The 15,267-nt window shown below is 39.3% G+C and overlaps 1 protein-coding gene across 1 annotated transcript in view; it reads left to right on the top strand.

Moving 5' to 3' along the window:
* ADGRG4 (adhesion G protein-coupled receptor G4) overlaps window positions 1-15,267 on the top strand; it is a 98,886-nt gene that overhangs the window by 38,865 nt on the left and 44,754 nt on the right. The window contains 7 exon segments of the mRNA XM_058535121.1: window positions 844-938; window positions 2,556-2,628; window positions 4,448-4,479; window positions 5,956-6,035; window positions 7,561-7,724; window positions 9,136-9,268; window positions 11,081-11,199. Coding sequence (XP_058391104.1) covers window positions 844-938; window positions 2,556-2,628; window positions 4,448-4,479; window positions 5,956-6,035; window positions 7,561-7,724; window positions 9,136-9,268; window positions 11,081-11,199 — 696 coding nt within the window.

Below are 15,267 nucleotides of genomic sequence, written 5' to 3' on the forward strand. Positions count from 1 at the left end.
TCCAAACACAGAATTTTCTAGCCATCTTGTTTATCTTTGCTTTATTGAAATATAATGCAAATGTATCTTTTCATTCAGTATGACATTTCTAAGCCTCCTTTCTACCCATTTGGTTCCTGATACTCTGATTTTGATTCTGCCAATGTGAACATGGATCAGGAACCTCGCCCTTTTCCCAGTAAGAGGATTATATGGCCTTAGGTCTGACATGTTGATCACATACCAGAAAACACTAGAAGATAGTCTAGCCTGCTTTTTTGAATTCCTCTTATTCAGGTCTCAGCCTTTTCCAGTCTCCACCTCCAGCTGGCTTGGAATGCTTATCCGTGGCCAGGGAGTATTTGGCTTCTGTATCATTCAAATTTTGGATGTTCCTTCAACTTTTAACATTCCAAAATTGAAATTTTATAGGACAGACAAGAGAAAGAGGGAAATGAAGAGAGAAAAACCTGAAGCAGAAAGAAAGGCACAGGGAAAAATAAATATTTTCTCAGTACAAATGATCTTGTCAGATAATGTTCAGCTTGGCCATTAATTGGACTGGAAATCTGTTGGTCAATGAAAATGGAAGATTTGGGGGATTTGCAGAACGTCCATCGACTGTGTAGAAATCAGGGAACTGCCCAAATAACTAAAGCAAACATGTGATGGTACATCCTATTTTGCTTTTGGATATGGAGCTGAAAGGGCTGGTTCTTGACCTTGGAGTTAAACTGAGCAAAGTTTAAGAATGAGATTTCATTGTTTGGTTTCTTTAAAATGAAGAGCTGTTTTAACTAAATTTATAGAAGTTAAATGTCTTGAACTAAATGAATGAAATTAATCTCCTTATTTTAATTACAGTGTCTTTCTACAATATTGAAATGAACTTCTCTGTCTTTGATGAAGAGCCAAGGATCCCTATTACCAGTGTTGTAAATGAATTTGCAGAAAATTGGGTAAAATAACCTTTTGAATATTTATGGTACATATAAAATATGTGAATATATATATGACATATATATATGTATATGACAAAGACTGAGTAGATTAAAACGAGGCTTTACTTTTTTCTACCCATAATACATTTCATAGCTAATTGGTTTTGATTTTTTTGCTGCAAACTATCCACTCTGTAAGCAACACCATGAGGATGTATACAGTCTCTCTTTCAGAGTGCCAATGCTAAACGCTTTTATGGAATGCTATTATTTTACTTTGTTTAGAACTGTACATCTCCCTCCACTGATACAAATTCCGGGTCTCTGATGAATTTTCCTCTTTGGGAAAAGTAGGAGAGCAGTGATAACAAAGTCTATGCCACCGTATTTAAATAGTTTTGTTTTCTGCATTTTAATTTTTTTCCTCTCCTACACAATAAATGTTTTATTCATCCTTATATTTTTCTGATAATAAGAGTAATACACACTCTCTGCAAAAAATTCAGACACTGAAATCTAAACCCAGAAAGTAAATATCCTTTCTAATGCTGTTCTTTGTGTTAACTCCACTTAATAGTTTGAGGTATTTTCTTTCAGATTTTTTCTGATGCACGTATGTTCTTTTACAAAAATAATTGGAATCTTACTAATTATGCTATTCTGCAACTTGCTTTTTTTTCACTTAACCGTGTACCTTTGAGCATATCCATGCCAGTAAGTATAGATGTACCTCATACACTTTAACAGGTGCATAGGATTCTACTAGATGATTGTAATGTAGTATTTTTTTTTAATCCGGGTATCCATTGGTAGACATTTAGGTTGTTTCTATTTTTTTCTCTGTTTAGAAACAATGCTGACAATAATGCCCAGGCAATAAATTTGGGGGGCACTTGAGTATTTCTATAGGGCAAATTCCTACAACTGTAATTGCTGGATGAAAGAACATGAACATTTCACATTTTAATAGCTATCGCTAAGTGGCCTCCTGGATAGGTGATACCAACAGTAAATGATGATGTCTGTTTCCCCTTTCTCTCCATTGGCATTTATTTTCAAATGTATATGACATGATTATAAGTGCTTGAAAATGGGTGGGTGTATTCGTCCATTAGGGCTGCCATAGCAAAATATGATGCGCTGAGTCTCTTAAACAGCAGACATTGGTTTTCTCATAGTTCTGGAGACTGGAAGCCCAAGATCAAGGTGCCAGCAAGGTTGGTTTCTGGTGAGGCCTGCCTTCCTGGCCTGCAGATGGCTGCCTTCTCGCTGCGTTCTCACCTGGCTTTTGTTTTCTGTGTATGTAGAGAGAGAGATCCAGTGTCCCTTCCTCTTTTTATAAGGACACTAGTCCTCTCAGAATAGGGCCACACCCTTATGGGCTCATTTAATTACCTTTATTACCTCCCTAAAGTTCCCATCTCCAAATACAGTCACATTGGGAGTTAGGGCTTCAACGCGTGAATTTGGTGGGCGGACACAATTCACTCCATAACAGTAGGTAAAATGTAAATTGAAAAACTGAGTGGAGCATATGGAAATGTTGAACCGACTGAAATAATGAATGCAGGTAACTTTGCTGGGTTAAGATAGAGGAGCGGGAATACTAAAACTGTTATGTTTTGTCTTTTACAGTTGAATTCTATATTTCAGGACAGTGAATTTGCTCTTGCTAATCTGGCTATTCAAATTAAAGGCAGGTATGTGAGTGTCATCTACTGTTGGTTGAAGTGCAGTTTGAGGGCATTCCGGGTCTGTTCCTATCCAGAGGGGATTTCCTTTGTTTTTGTCTGAGATTTAGGGGCTGCTGCATTTTGAGTGATATCTTCCCTTCTGAGTGTAGGTTCTTTTTGGAGTGAGGAAGAAATTTGTGTTATTACTGTAGGGTATAAAGTCAATAGGAGAACAAAACAGAAGAAAGTAAGCAGGGGAAACAGTGGAATTGGACTCAGTTACCTCTAATGCCCCTTTCAGCTTTAAAATGCCATGATTCTGTGACTTAGAAAAAAAAAATCACGCCTTAAAGGTATGAAAGGCTAGGGATGGCTAATACATGAGGATTTATAAGGTCTTTTATTTTTGGATAATGCATTTTCAGGAATTAGAAATTCCAAAGGGAACTTGAAATGTTTAAAGTCAGGAATGCTGACTAGTTCAAGACTTGCTTGGGGCACAAACTTGGAGAGGTGACTGCAGTGAAATTGGCAGGCACTGAGTAGTATCAAGAAGACCATGACAAAGGCAATTGGTCATCTGAGAAATATTTCCTCCACTCTTGCCCTGCATATATATTAGTTCCCTGTTAAAGAAACATCCAGAAGAAGCCCTTTGAAAAAATAGGCATGGCTCTGGTAAACCATGAGAAGCTAATTTTTAAAACATTAAATGTGACTGCCTGTCTTCCATACACTGGTATTTTAGTTTCTCTTGTATGTTCAAATATAAATAGGTTCAAGAAGGTTCATAGAAAGTAATGGAAGTAAATCCAAGGTAGCTTATTAAGAGAAAATTGGAGGGGGCCGGCCCTGTGGCTTAGCAGTTAAGTGCGCGCTCCGCTACTGGTGGCCTGGGTTCGGATCCCGGGCGTGCACCGACACACTGCTTGTCCGGCCATGCTGAGGCGGCATCCCACATACAGCAACTAGAAGGATGTGCAACTATGTCATACAACTATTTACTGGGGCTTTGGGGAGAATAAGGGACAAAAAAGGAGGAGGATTGGCAGTAGATGTTAGCTCAGAGCCGGTCTTCCTCAGCAAAAAGAGGAGGATTGGTATGGATGTTAGCTCAGGGCTGATCTTCCTCAAAAAATGAAAATTGGGGATGTCTGAAGTATACAACATTCTTTTAAAAAATTGTGTCTATTATTTTTCCTTATTACAAAAGTATAATGTGGCCATTGTAAAATCTTAGAGCTTTACAGAAATATATAACATGGATAGTGAAAATATCCAGAAACCCACCTTTCCCCACCCCTCTAAGAGCTCTAGTTAATAGCTTATTTCATATATTCCTCTAGATTTGTTGCCATGCATTTACTAAGAGAATGGAATCCTACTCTACATACTGTTTACAACTTTCTTTTCTTGCTTTAGAATACATCATGTACATTTTTTCAGGCCAATACATACAGATTTAGTTTATTCATTTTAATGACTGCATAAGATTCTTTCATATGGCTGTGACACAGTGTATTTATCCAATTACCTAGTGCTGGACATTTCAGTTATTTCCACCCTTGTACATATATTTTTATGCACCCTTGCCAGTACTATTATGAGATAGATTCCTGGAAGTGGGATTGCTGAGTCAAAGGCCTACCACCACTTTGGTGTGGAAATAATGACCAAGCTCTTTTGAAGTGTTTTCTTGGATCCATAGTATTAGCTGAGTTTCAAGCCGGGAGATTCTACTGTTCTGCCTCAGAGTTTCCTTTCTCCTGAACTTGTGCCCTTGTGTACTTGGTACTGTATTTCATTTTTCTATAATTTTTTGATGCTTTTGATACAGAGACACTTCTGAGGAAGTGGAAGAAGAAATAATCACGGACCAAAGTTTTGTAAGTAATTTTTCAAAACGAATCTACTTGTAATCCATTTTATACCTGATTAGATGTAAGTAAATAGGTCTTCCATCCAAGTGTATATTATCAGGCAAGGCTCGATTGTGATAACTGAGGGTCAAATTACATCACTCTCCTTGGGATCTGCACAAGAACCCATTGAGAAAACCATCCTTAGCTTTTCTCAACGATCTATGTGGCAGTTTTTTAAGGCACATTTTGTGGGCTATGAGAGTGTTAGAATGACTTTGGGATTGTAAATGGTAAATAGAATTTCTTGGTTGTAGACATCTTGCAAAAAAGCCTGGTTCTTCCAAGAGTGACACAATTGTTTGCAAAACTGACATTCACATAATAAATCTACCCTCTATTTTTATAGATGTGAAGTCAGAGTGTGACAAAACTATCTCCCATCATCCTTGCCCCAATTCTCAGTACTTATTCCAGGGTGTCAAAACTTTACAATGTTAGACGCTGAAAGGATAGTAAGCACACAGCTTTTAAGGTATTTAAATATGAGATATTTTGACCATACAAAATACAATCAAGCCTATAGTGCATTCCAATTTATCTGCCATCATTTAAAATACTTTCTATAGAGGCTGGCCCAGTGGTGTAGTGGTTAAGTTCACGCACTCTGCTTTGGCAGCTCGGGGTTCACCGGTTCGGATCCTGGGTGCAGATCTACACACTGCTCATCAAGCCATGCTGTGACAGCATCCCACATACAAAATAGAGGAAGACTGGCACAGATGTTAGCTCAGGGCTAATCTTCCTCAAGCAAAAAAAAAAAAAACCAAAACCAAAAACAAAAAAAAAATACTTTCTGTAAATAGCTGAGTTAGAATTTTTTTTTATTGAATACATTATAGATAACATGACATAACTAAAATTCCTCTCAAATAATAGGTGTAAAAGCCTTTTGGTGATCATGTGGTCCCCAGAGTAAGGCTGCCTTGGTTAGAATCCCTGTTCTTCCACTTCCTGACTGTGAGACCTTGGGAAACTTGATTAACCTCTCTGTGCCTCAGTTTCCTCATCTGTAAAATGGGGATAACAATATTATCATTCCTCACAAGGCTGTTGGAAAGACGGACTGGAATAATTTATGTAAAGTGCTTAGCACAAGACATAGAGCATAGTAAATGCTTGGTAGTGTTTACTATTGTCATCACCATGTTAGGATCCAGATTCAGAAGGTTTAGATTCTGCTCCAAGTTCTGTGACTCATCAGCTGTGTGATACTGGGCAGATCATTTAACTTCTCTGAGACTTAGCTTCCTTATCTAGAAAATGGGGTGACAATCCCTGCATTGCCTGCCCTACAGGGTTAGTGTGAGGACTAAATGCATTGATGTTTTTGAGGGTGATTTGCAAACGGCAATGTGTTTCATAAATGCAAAATATAATTATGATCGTTGTTGTTGACAATAAGCCCTGTACTCAATTGTGACCTTTGTTTATAGATTTCAGTGACTATGTACTTTTCTTTTGCATTATTTGGAACAGAGAGAAGGGCAAGGAATGGCTACAATTTCCCATGTACCATACAGGTAGGAGCTGAGTTTATTCATAGCTGGTACATTTAGTTCTGATTTTCCTTCCATTTAATTCTGTACGTGCAGCCTGTTGGTCAGAGTTGTCAGATGGAGATCAAAGTACCCAGTGGTTATTTTACAGATGCTGTAATTGGGCTCTTACTTTCGTGAAATAAGTTGTTTCGGTTGGTCACAGCACAGCCTAGCAGCCTGCCAGCTGCCTCTTTGTAGCGAAGAGAAAATGGGGTCCAAAGTGGTCATAATTTGGGGATGGGGGAATAAAGTGTTTGTTGTTGTCAAAAAAGTCCAGGAAATACTGACCAGGGAAATTGAAAAAACAACACGGAAAGCAGCCTCAGTCCTGTAGACTCGTGATCCAGCTTCTCCTGGAAGACTGGCTATTGTTGGTCTGCTTGACGCCACTCAAGAAGGACATATTAGTGAAAGGAGGCTCATGGAAAGGTCACTGAAATGTTCAGGGTGCTAAAAGTAGAGGGTCTGTTGCAGCAAGAGGAGAGGTTTAAAAATGAGGACTCCTCTTCAGACTGGAAAGGTGAAAGCTGAGAAGAGATAGGCTCTAACTGGAATGGGTAGGATGAGCAGGGACTTCACCAGATACGATCAGTGGAGGGGGAGGCATGGCTTAGATCAGACATAGAGAGAACTTTTGAGTCAACACAGGCACATCTAACTTTCAACAGCAGGTAGGAAACATAAGAAATGTATTCTTCAAGAAGATGTATCTACAAATGGAAATGGAGAAAAGGTATAAGTAAGTTTGTGAATCTGAAATGTGCTCTGTAATGGAATAGTAGAGGAATTTAGTGTTAGAGGACCTTGCTACAGAGGGTGAGGTCAAGGACAGCCCTATTCTTTCATAACATATCTTTTAGTGGATAGAATATTCAGAAATGAAATACTAAGTCTTTGTGACCTTGCTTAAGGCTCAGTTCCCTCATCCGTAGAATGGGAATAATAATAGCACCACCTCATAAGCTTGTTGTGAGCATAACATGAATCAAAACACACGAGGCAAGAGCTCTACAAATGTTAGCTACTATCATTATCACTACCATCATTATTATTCTGTTACAGAAATAGGCCTTCTGCAGAACACATCTTTACAGACTAATTGAGCATGTCCCTATTTGCCTTATCGCAGTAATGATGGATAAATTGGAGACTAGGATAAAAGGTTTTCCCTGTAGTGATAAATCCTGAGTACTTCATCCTCTCTATTAATTATCACAAACTCCTAGAGAAATTGCATGGCTAGTCAGTTTCAACATAAGGCAAATGTTGCTGACCATTCTTTCGAAAATGGGGTTTTTGTTGTTTGTTTTGGATACAAGAATATTTATCAGAAGATTTCAATATGCTGTCTTCCATCTTTTCGTAAGATTTGCCACTTAATAGCTGTAAAATGTTTAATATTTATGGACTACCAGTTGAGTCATCTGTTCTGAATTTTAGCACCACAGGCCGAGTTGCACTCTGCTGACATAACTGCAACATCTTTCTTTTTTTCTCTGCTTTTTAGCTGTGTTTGTCAGGTCATCATAAAGGCCAACTCTTCTTTAGCATCCATTGAATTGATTAGAAGGATCAAAAGTAGAATACATGGCAACCTCACGCATGGAAACTTCACACAAGATCAATTGACGCTATTAGTAAAGTCTGAACACGTCGTAGTGACGAAACTAGGTAATTTTGGAGGGGGGTATTTCCATATGAATTCACTCCTCTTATTATAAAGCTCATAATGCATACATAGTAAGAGATCCTGAGTTCAGAGGGGAGAGAAGTTGTCTTCAGGTTCCTTTCCACATCCTCAGTGCCCGCATGCCCTGACAACCTTTCTACCTTTAAGAGCTTATAAAAAAATAGAGTGCCAGAGGGGTTACCAGAGACCGTTAGTCAGCTCTGGATATCAGCAGTGGCCAGTCTATCAGTGGGGTGGGAGGATTGTCTTTCTTGCGTAAATACCCAGAGCCCTGGAGAGCTTCCTCGTTACACACAATAGCTGCCTAATAGATACTTGCTAATTTATTTATTGATTTAGCCAGCATATTCATCTTGGAAAGTGATCTGGGAACAGTCCAGAATTTCTCTCATGGGCATTTTCTTTTTAGACTAGCAAGGCTTTAATGGTAAAAGAGAACGGTTACCAGGCCACTCTGCCTCCTTCCCATTGCTGCCCGCTTTCTTCCTTTTCCCCAATAGACTGAGGTAAAAACATTGAGCTAACCCAGATAACACACATAGGCATTAGAATGCATAATTCTTGGCAACAAACTAATTAAGTAGCAGAGGGCAGGCTGTGATTGTGAAAGGATGAGAGTGAGATGGAGGCAGAGAAGTGTGGAAGCCACGGGCAGAGCCCACCACGCAAATGACACTTATGAATGTGTCCTGAGAGCGAGAAAAAGGAACCTCTCATCCTCCCTCTGAGAGGAGATGGGGATGGCTGGGCCAGACTGGCTGGGCCACTTCTCTGGGCACTCTGTCAATACCTGGGAACTTATCGCATAAACTTAGCTAGGTCACATCTCCCTTAATGTGACAACACTTGGCAACAAAATCTTGCCCTCAGCACCAACATCAGAACAGAGCTTCCCTATCTATCCTGGTGATGGCAAGTACATTACGTTTACTAAAATCAAATCCGCTCCAGAGTCCATTGAGAAGGGAGGAGCCATCCAGAAAGAGAAGTCAGCCTTTAGACTCCTGTCATTGCACCTCAAACTATTAACAGTGGGTACCTCAGAAGGAGGGCAATTGGCAGGTGAGGACTTTTGATTTTTACTCTATACCCCTTTGTGTGGCTTGAATTTTTTTCAATGCATGTGTATCATTCTTAAAAAAAAAAAAACTGTCCTGTGAATTGGTAGTTTTAATGAAAAGGACTAAATGTGTACTGGGAGGCTTATTTTTTTAAAAAAGACGCTATTTAATGCTATTTTCAGTGAAGCCTGGTTTAAATGGCCTGGTAGAAAAAGTTTCGTCTTTTATTTGCTGATGTTTATGCACAGGGTAATAATGATGGGTCATAATGGATGTTCATGATATTTTAAGTGCCTTTTGCCCTAAAAATATGTGTCCATTTTCTCTGTAGAACCAGGAAAGTGCAAAGCCGATGAAACAGTCTCTAAATACAAAGGGACATATAAGTGGCCCTTAACCAATCCTACTGAGACAGCCCAAACTAGATGCATAAAAAATGAAGATGGAAATGCTACTAGAATCTGGTATGTACCGGCCAAACTCTAATTGCTAGTTCAGATACACAAGGATCCACTTAATTAGTGGCATGTTTCTATGTCATTTGTCTGAGCATGCTCCCCACCCCCCACTGCTTTTCTTCCTTTCTTTCACCTTTTGGACCTACTTAAGCATACACATGCAACATAATAACACTCCACAAAAAAATTTCAAGAAGATAAAAGAGAAAAAGGTCATCCATAATCCTACCATCTGAACACAGCTGTTTTTAGGTTGGTGTATTTTGTCATCTGGCCTTTCACTGTGTGCCTTTAAGTTTTATGTAGTGGTAATCACCGTCCTAGTATCATTAACGTCATTTACCCTTTCCCTCAATGGTTTATCCAACATTTTCCATTCATCTTTTTAATGACCATTTTGAAAAACTGCCTCGGAAGCTACCTCGTTGATGGGCCATAATAATTTACTAAATCACTCTTCTATTGTTGACTTTATCATTTTGCTTTTTAAAACCATCAGCCCCTCTTTTCCTACTCTCTGCTGTTAATGGTTTATGCCATTAACTTAAGTGGGCAGACCAGAGGGGCAGCAGGTTTTGACAGAGGGTTAAAAGCTCTCTTTTGGAAGCGACATCTTGGACTGTATCCTACCCCTTCCTTCCTACATCTAATCAGTCAGCAAATCCCACAGCTGTTATGGTCACAATCAGAGCTCACATCTAGCCTCTCCTTTCCAACCCCAGCGCCACTACCCTGGTCCAGGCTCTTACCATCTCTTGCTTAATATCAGGGCAGTCTCCTTGCCTTCTAACTGTCCACTACCACCCAGCTATACTCCATACTGCTACCAGCGTGATTTTCCTCAAGTATAGCTGCCATCATGTCACTCTCTTGCTCTGGTTCCACATTGCCTCCAGAATGAACTCCAAACCCCTAAATACAGTACTCAAGACCCACAGGCTCCCTTCTTTATTGTGTGTTCCGGCCAAAAAGGGCCATTTGCCATTGTGGATTCAATGGGTGCTTCCTCATGTCTCAAATAGCTAGTGCTATTTGCTCTGCTTTGGGAGGGGTGGGGGGCTCCTTTCTCCATCTCTGTCCTTTCAGGGCCCAGCTCAGCTCAAAAGTTGCAAATAAAAGTTCTCCCTGCTTGGAGGCTTGATAGATTCAGTTTTGTTTATACCGCTTTTCATCTCATATCTTGCCTAACAAATGTAGTTTACATTTACAATCTCAAACCACCAAGTGACAAGCTCCTCGAGAGGTGAGATCCTGCTCTGTTTGTCTGTACTACCTGTTATCAGTCCTAGAATATAGTGGGTGCTCAATAAATGTGTTAGTGGACTTGAAATGAACTGGGTTGAATTGGATGAGGCATAGGGGAGGGTAGATCATGAAAGCCAATGAGCTACTGAGCGTGCTATACTAATTGCCTTGAGTGAATCAATATGCTGAGATAGAGACCACATTCTAACAGGAATTTCCTCTTAAAATGGGGTTAAGAAGGGAAAGTGAGGGTAAAGAGTCATGTCCAGAGGGCCAAAATCTCTGCCTTGACTCTTGGTCCACTGGACATTGCCGTGCCCTATCTCGGGCTCTCTTGTCTGTTTACACCTCCTGCATGGGGCACCCTAGATTTGGTTTCTCCCCAACAGCAAAGTTTTCTTCACTTGACAAACACTGAGCTCCCGTCTTTGCTATCTCAGCCAGGAGGCTGGGAGTGGGTGAAGGAGAAGCATATCAAAGATACACTGTGCTCCCTCACCATTTGCTTTAAGACTATTCTGGCCTCATCCTCCAATGAGAAACCTTTTTCTTCCTCTTTCCTCTCTTTTTCAGCTCAATCAGTATCGACACTGGCAAATCTCAGTGGGAAAAACCAAAGCTTACACAATGCAAATTGCTTCAAGAACTTCCTAATAAGATTGTGGATCTTGCTAATATTACCATAAGTGACGGTAAGACTGTTCTGTGCACATTAGAGAAATAATGGAACCTCAGTTAGTTTGTCTACTTGACCTGAGACCAGAGAGTATGGTCAAACCTCATGTAGGAAACTCTATCTTACAGCAATCCAATTTCAGAAACTAGGTGGTTAATATTGGTGGAAGTGGGGGTGGGACATGATAAGTTAGGACTATCAGTGTTTTTTATTTGTTTTATAATGTTTTTTATTTTATAATTTTTGACTATTATTTTTCATTTAAAAAATTTTAAACAGTTCTAATAGATAATACTTCACATAGTTCAATTGAAAAAAAAAAAGGATATACAGTGAAACATCTTCCCATCGCTGAACCCAGCCATTCAGTTACTATTACTGTATATGGCTGAACCCAGCCATTCAGTTACTCAGTTACACAGAGATATTTTATGCATTTACAAGGAAACATATATATATTCCATACATACAAAATACATATATATAGTCTCCCTCCCTTTTTGTACGCAAAGTGGAGCATGCTATACATGCTGTTCTGCACGTTGCTTTTTTCTCTTATCAATATATTGCAGAAACTATTATATTATTATGTAAAGAGCTTCCTCATTCTTTTTGCACTGCACTGTATTATACTGCATGGATATGTCACAGTTTATTTCTTTAACTTACTTTTTATGGATGGGACATTTAAGTTGTTGACAACGTTTTGGTTTTTAAAAACTGCTGTAATGGATATCGTATATATGTCATTTTGTGCAAGTGGGGTGTACTTGAAGCATAAACTCCTAAAAGTAGAATTGCTGAGTCAATCATACTTTTGATGGCGTCAAAGTGCTCTCTGTAATAGTGGCACCAATTTATACTGCTGCTTGCAAGGTATGAAAGTGCTTGTTTCAGAACACCTTCATCAACACAGCGTGTTATCAAGCTTTTGGATCTTTGGTGATTTGATAAGCAGAAATTGATATCTCAATGTAGTTTAAAACATTTTTTATGGAGATATTCACATATCATAAAATTCACCCATTTAATGTGTACAATTCCATGGTTTCCAGTATATTCACTAGATTATGCATCCATCACCACTAATTCCAGAACATTTTAATCACTCCAAAAAGAAACTCGGTACACATTAGAAGTCACTCTCCATTTCCCCCTACCCCCAGCCCCTGGAAACCTTTAATCTACTTTCTTTCTTTTTTCTTTTAATTTTATTATAGTAAGAACACTTAACATGAGATCTACCCTCTTGACAAATTTTTAAGTGTACAATACATTCTTATTGACTATAGGTACGATGTTGTACAGCATATCTCTACAACGTATTCATCTTGCTTAACTGAAACTTTGTGCCTATTGATTAGCATCTCCCCATTTCCCCCTCCCCCAGCCCTTGGCAACCACCATTCTACTCTGTGCTTCTGTGAGTTTGACTATTTTAGATTCCACATATAAGTGAGATCATGCAGTATTTGTCTTTCTCTGTCTGGTTTATTTCACTTAGCATAATGTTCTCAAGGTACATCCATGTTGTTGCAAATGGCAGGATTTCCTTCTTTTTAAAATCTGAATAATATTCCATTATATATATATCACATTTTCTTTATCTGTTGACAAACACTTAGGTTGTTTCCATATCTTGACTATTGTGAATAATGCTGCAATGAACATGGGAGTGCAGATATCTCTTCGAGATAGTGATTTTATTTCCTTTGGATATAGACACACAAGTGGGATTGCTGGATCATATGGTAGTTCTATTTTTAATTTTTTAGGAACCTCCATAATAGCTGTACCAATTTATATTTCCACCAACAGTGTTTGATGGTTTCCTTTTCTCCACATCCTCGCCAACACTTGTTATTTCTTGATTTCTAATAATAATTGTCCTGTCAGTTATGAAATGATATCTCATTGTGGTTTTGATTTGCATTTCCTTGATGATTACTGATGTAGAGCACCTTTTCATATATCTATTGGCTTTTTGTATGTCTTCTTCTGAGAAATGTCTGCTCAAGTCCTTAGCCCATTTTTAATCAGGTTATTTGGTCTTTTTGCTATTGAGTTGTAGGAGTTCTTTGTTTATTTTGGCAATTAACCTCTTATCAGATATATGGTTTGCAAAAATTTGCTCCCATTCCATAGGTTGTCTTTTCACTCTGTTGACAGTTTCCTTTGCTGTGCAGAAGCTTTATTTCATGTAGTCCCACTTGTTTATTTTTGTTTTTGTTGCCTGTGATTTTGGTGTCAGATCCATGAAATCGTTGCCAAGATCAATGTCATGAAGATTTTCCCTTATGTTTTCTTCTAGGAGTTTTAGTGTTTCAGGTCTTACCTTTAAGTCTTAAATCTATTTTGAATTGATTTTTGTATAGGGTGTAATATAAGGGTACAATTTCATTCTTTTGCATGTGGATATCCAGTTTCCCCAACACCATTTGTTAAGGAGACTATTCTTTCTCCATTGTGTATTCTTGGCACCCTTGTTGAAGATCAGTTGATGGTATATGGGTGGATTTATTTCTGGGCTCTCTCTTCTGTTCCATTGGTCTATATGTCTGTCTTTGTACCAGTACCATACTGTTTTGATTATTGTAGCTTTGTGATATAGTTTGATATCAAGGAGTATGGTGCCTTTGTTCTACTTTTTCTAGGTTGATTTGGCTATTCAGGTTTTTTTGTGGTCCCATATGAATTTTAGCACTGCTTTTCATATTTCTGTAAAAAATGCCATTGGCTAGACTAGTTTAGTGAAATTTATTTCCCCTGAAGTGTACGTCCTCTGATGTTGCTCCTTAGAAGATGCAGCCTTGGGCATGTACACAATTTCCCTGACCACCAAGGATGACTGTGGTTCAAACTGGGTTCTCTCTGACTGTCCCTTTCTCTGATCTCCCCACTGAGCTTCTGGCTGGTCTGCCTCTATTGGTATCACACCCAGCCGTTAGCCTCCTAGTTGCTAGTTGATTGCTCTGTTGTTTTTGATAAAACCCTGGGGCATAAATTGCTCCACAGTCTGATCCAATTAAAGTCTGTCCCCTTGGCAGGGGCAGAGTATTGCCAGTCTTTGAGGTTTTCTCCTACCCTCTTCTGGGCAAAATATCTGTCTTATGGGGCAAGAGCTTGAGGGGTGGTGGTAGTGGTGAATGCGCCCTTCACCAGGGTCTTCCCTATGGAGTGGGAACTATGTGTGTATTTCCAGGGAGGGAGAACTTATTGCTGGAACTCAGCTGCTGCCACTGCTCAGTATGGATCTTCCACAGCCCAGAGTTGGAAAGATGGGAACTGCCAATATTCACTGGTTGTCAAACCCACTCAGAATAGTTCTTCCACCCCAGGGACCTGGGGGAGATGGTAACTGCCACGTGGCTGTCTAATGCAATGGAACAATTCTTCCACAAGGCAGACCTGTGGGGAATGGGTGCAGTTCCTAGTTCAAATGCCATGGCCTCCCACTGTACTTACAAGTTTTTGTAGATTTTGTTGAATAAATGCATCTCGATTTGTTGTAAGCCCTCCCATCAATCTCCAGAGACTTTGAATGATTGTCTTTGTTAATTTTGCTAGCATAATAGATGTCTTTCTTGGAGAACTTGTTCCCAAGCCCCTCTTTATAGCACCATTCTGAAAGTCCTGCCCCTCTTTATCAGTGTTTTTAAAGTACGCATAAAAGTCTTCCTCATAGAATTTCAGTTTATACACACTTTGTCAGGCATGATTTTCCTGCATAAAGTGGGTCCCTCCCATTTCAATAGTTGGAAATTGAGGCACAGGCATTCCAGTGCCTCGCAGAAGAGCCGGGGAATTGCCTTGAGGCAGTGAACTTCTCAGACTTGTCTTCCTTGCAGAAGATGTAAATTTGAGATCCTTGCCAAGGAATATCTAGAAGAATTAGGAAAGCAAGCATAGCTCTGATGGTTTCTAGATCCGAAATCATGAGTCAGGGCAATAGGGAATGTTGCAGCTTGAAGTGAGTGGGCGGCAAGATAGAGAGGTCTGTGTTTCATGCTGACCTCCCTCCTTCTGAGTGACACATTTTTCTTAGAAATGCCAATAGAATTTCCTCTGTGGAAGAAAACGTTAA

Source organism: Diceros bicornis, chromosome X (genome assembly GCF_020826845.1).
Source record: "Diceros bicornis minor isolate mBicDic1 chromosome X, mDicBic1.mat.cur, whole genome shotgun sequence".
NCBI lineage: Eukaryota > Metazoa > Chordata > Mammalia > Perissodactyla > Rhinocerotidae > Diceros > Diceros bicornis.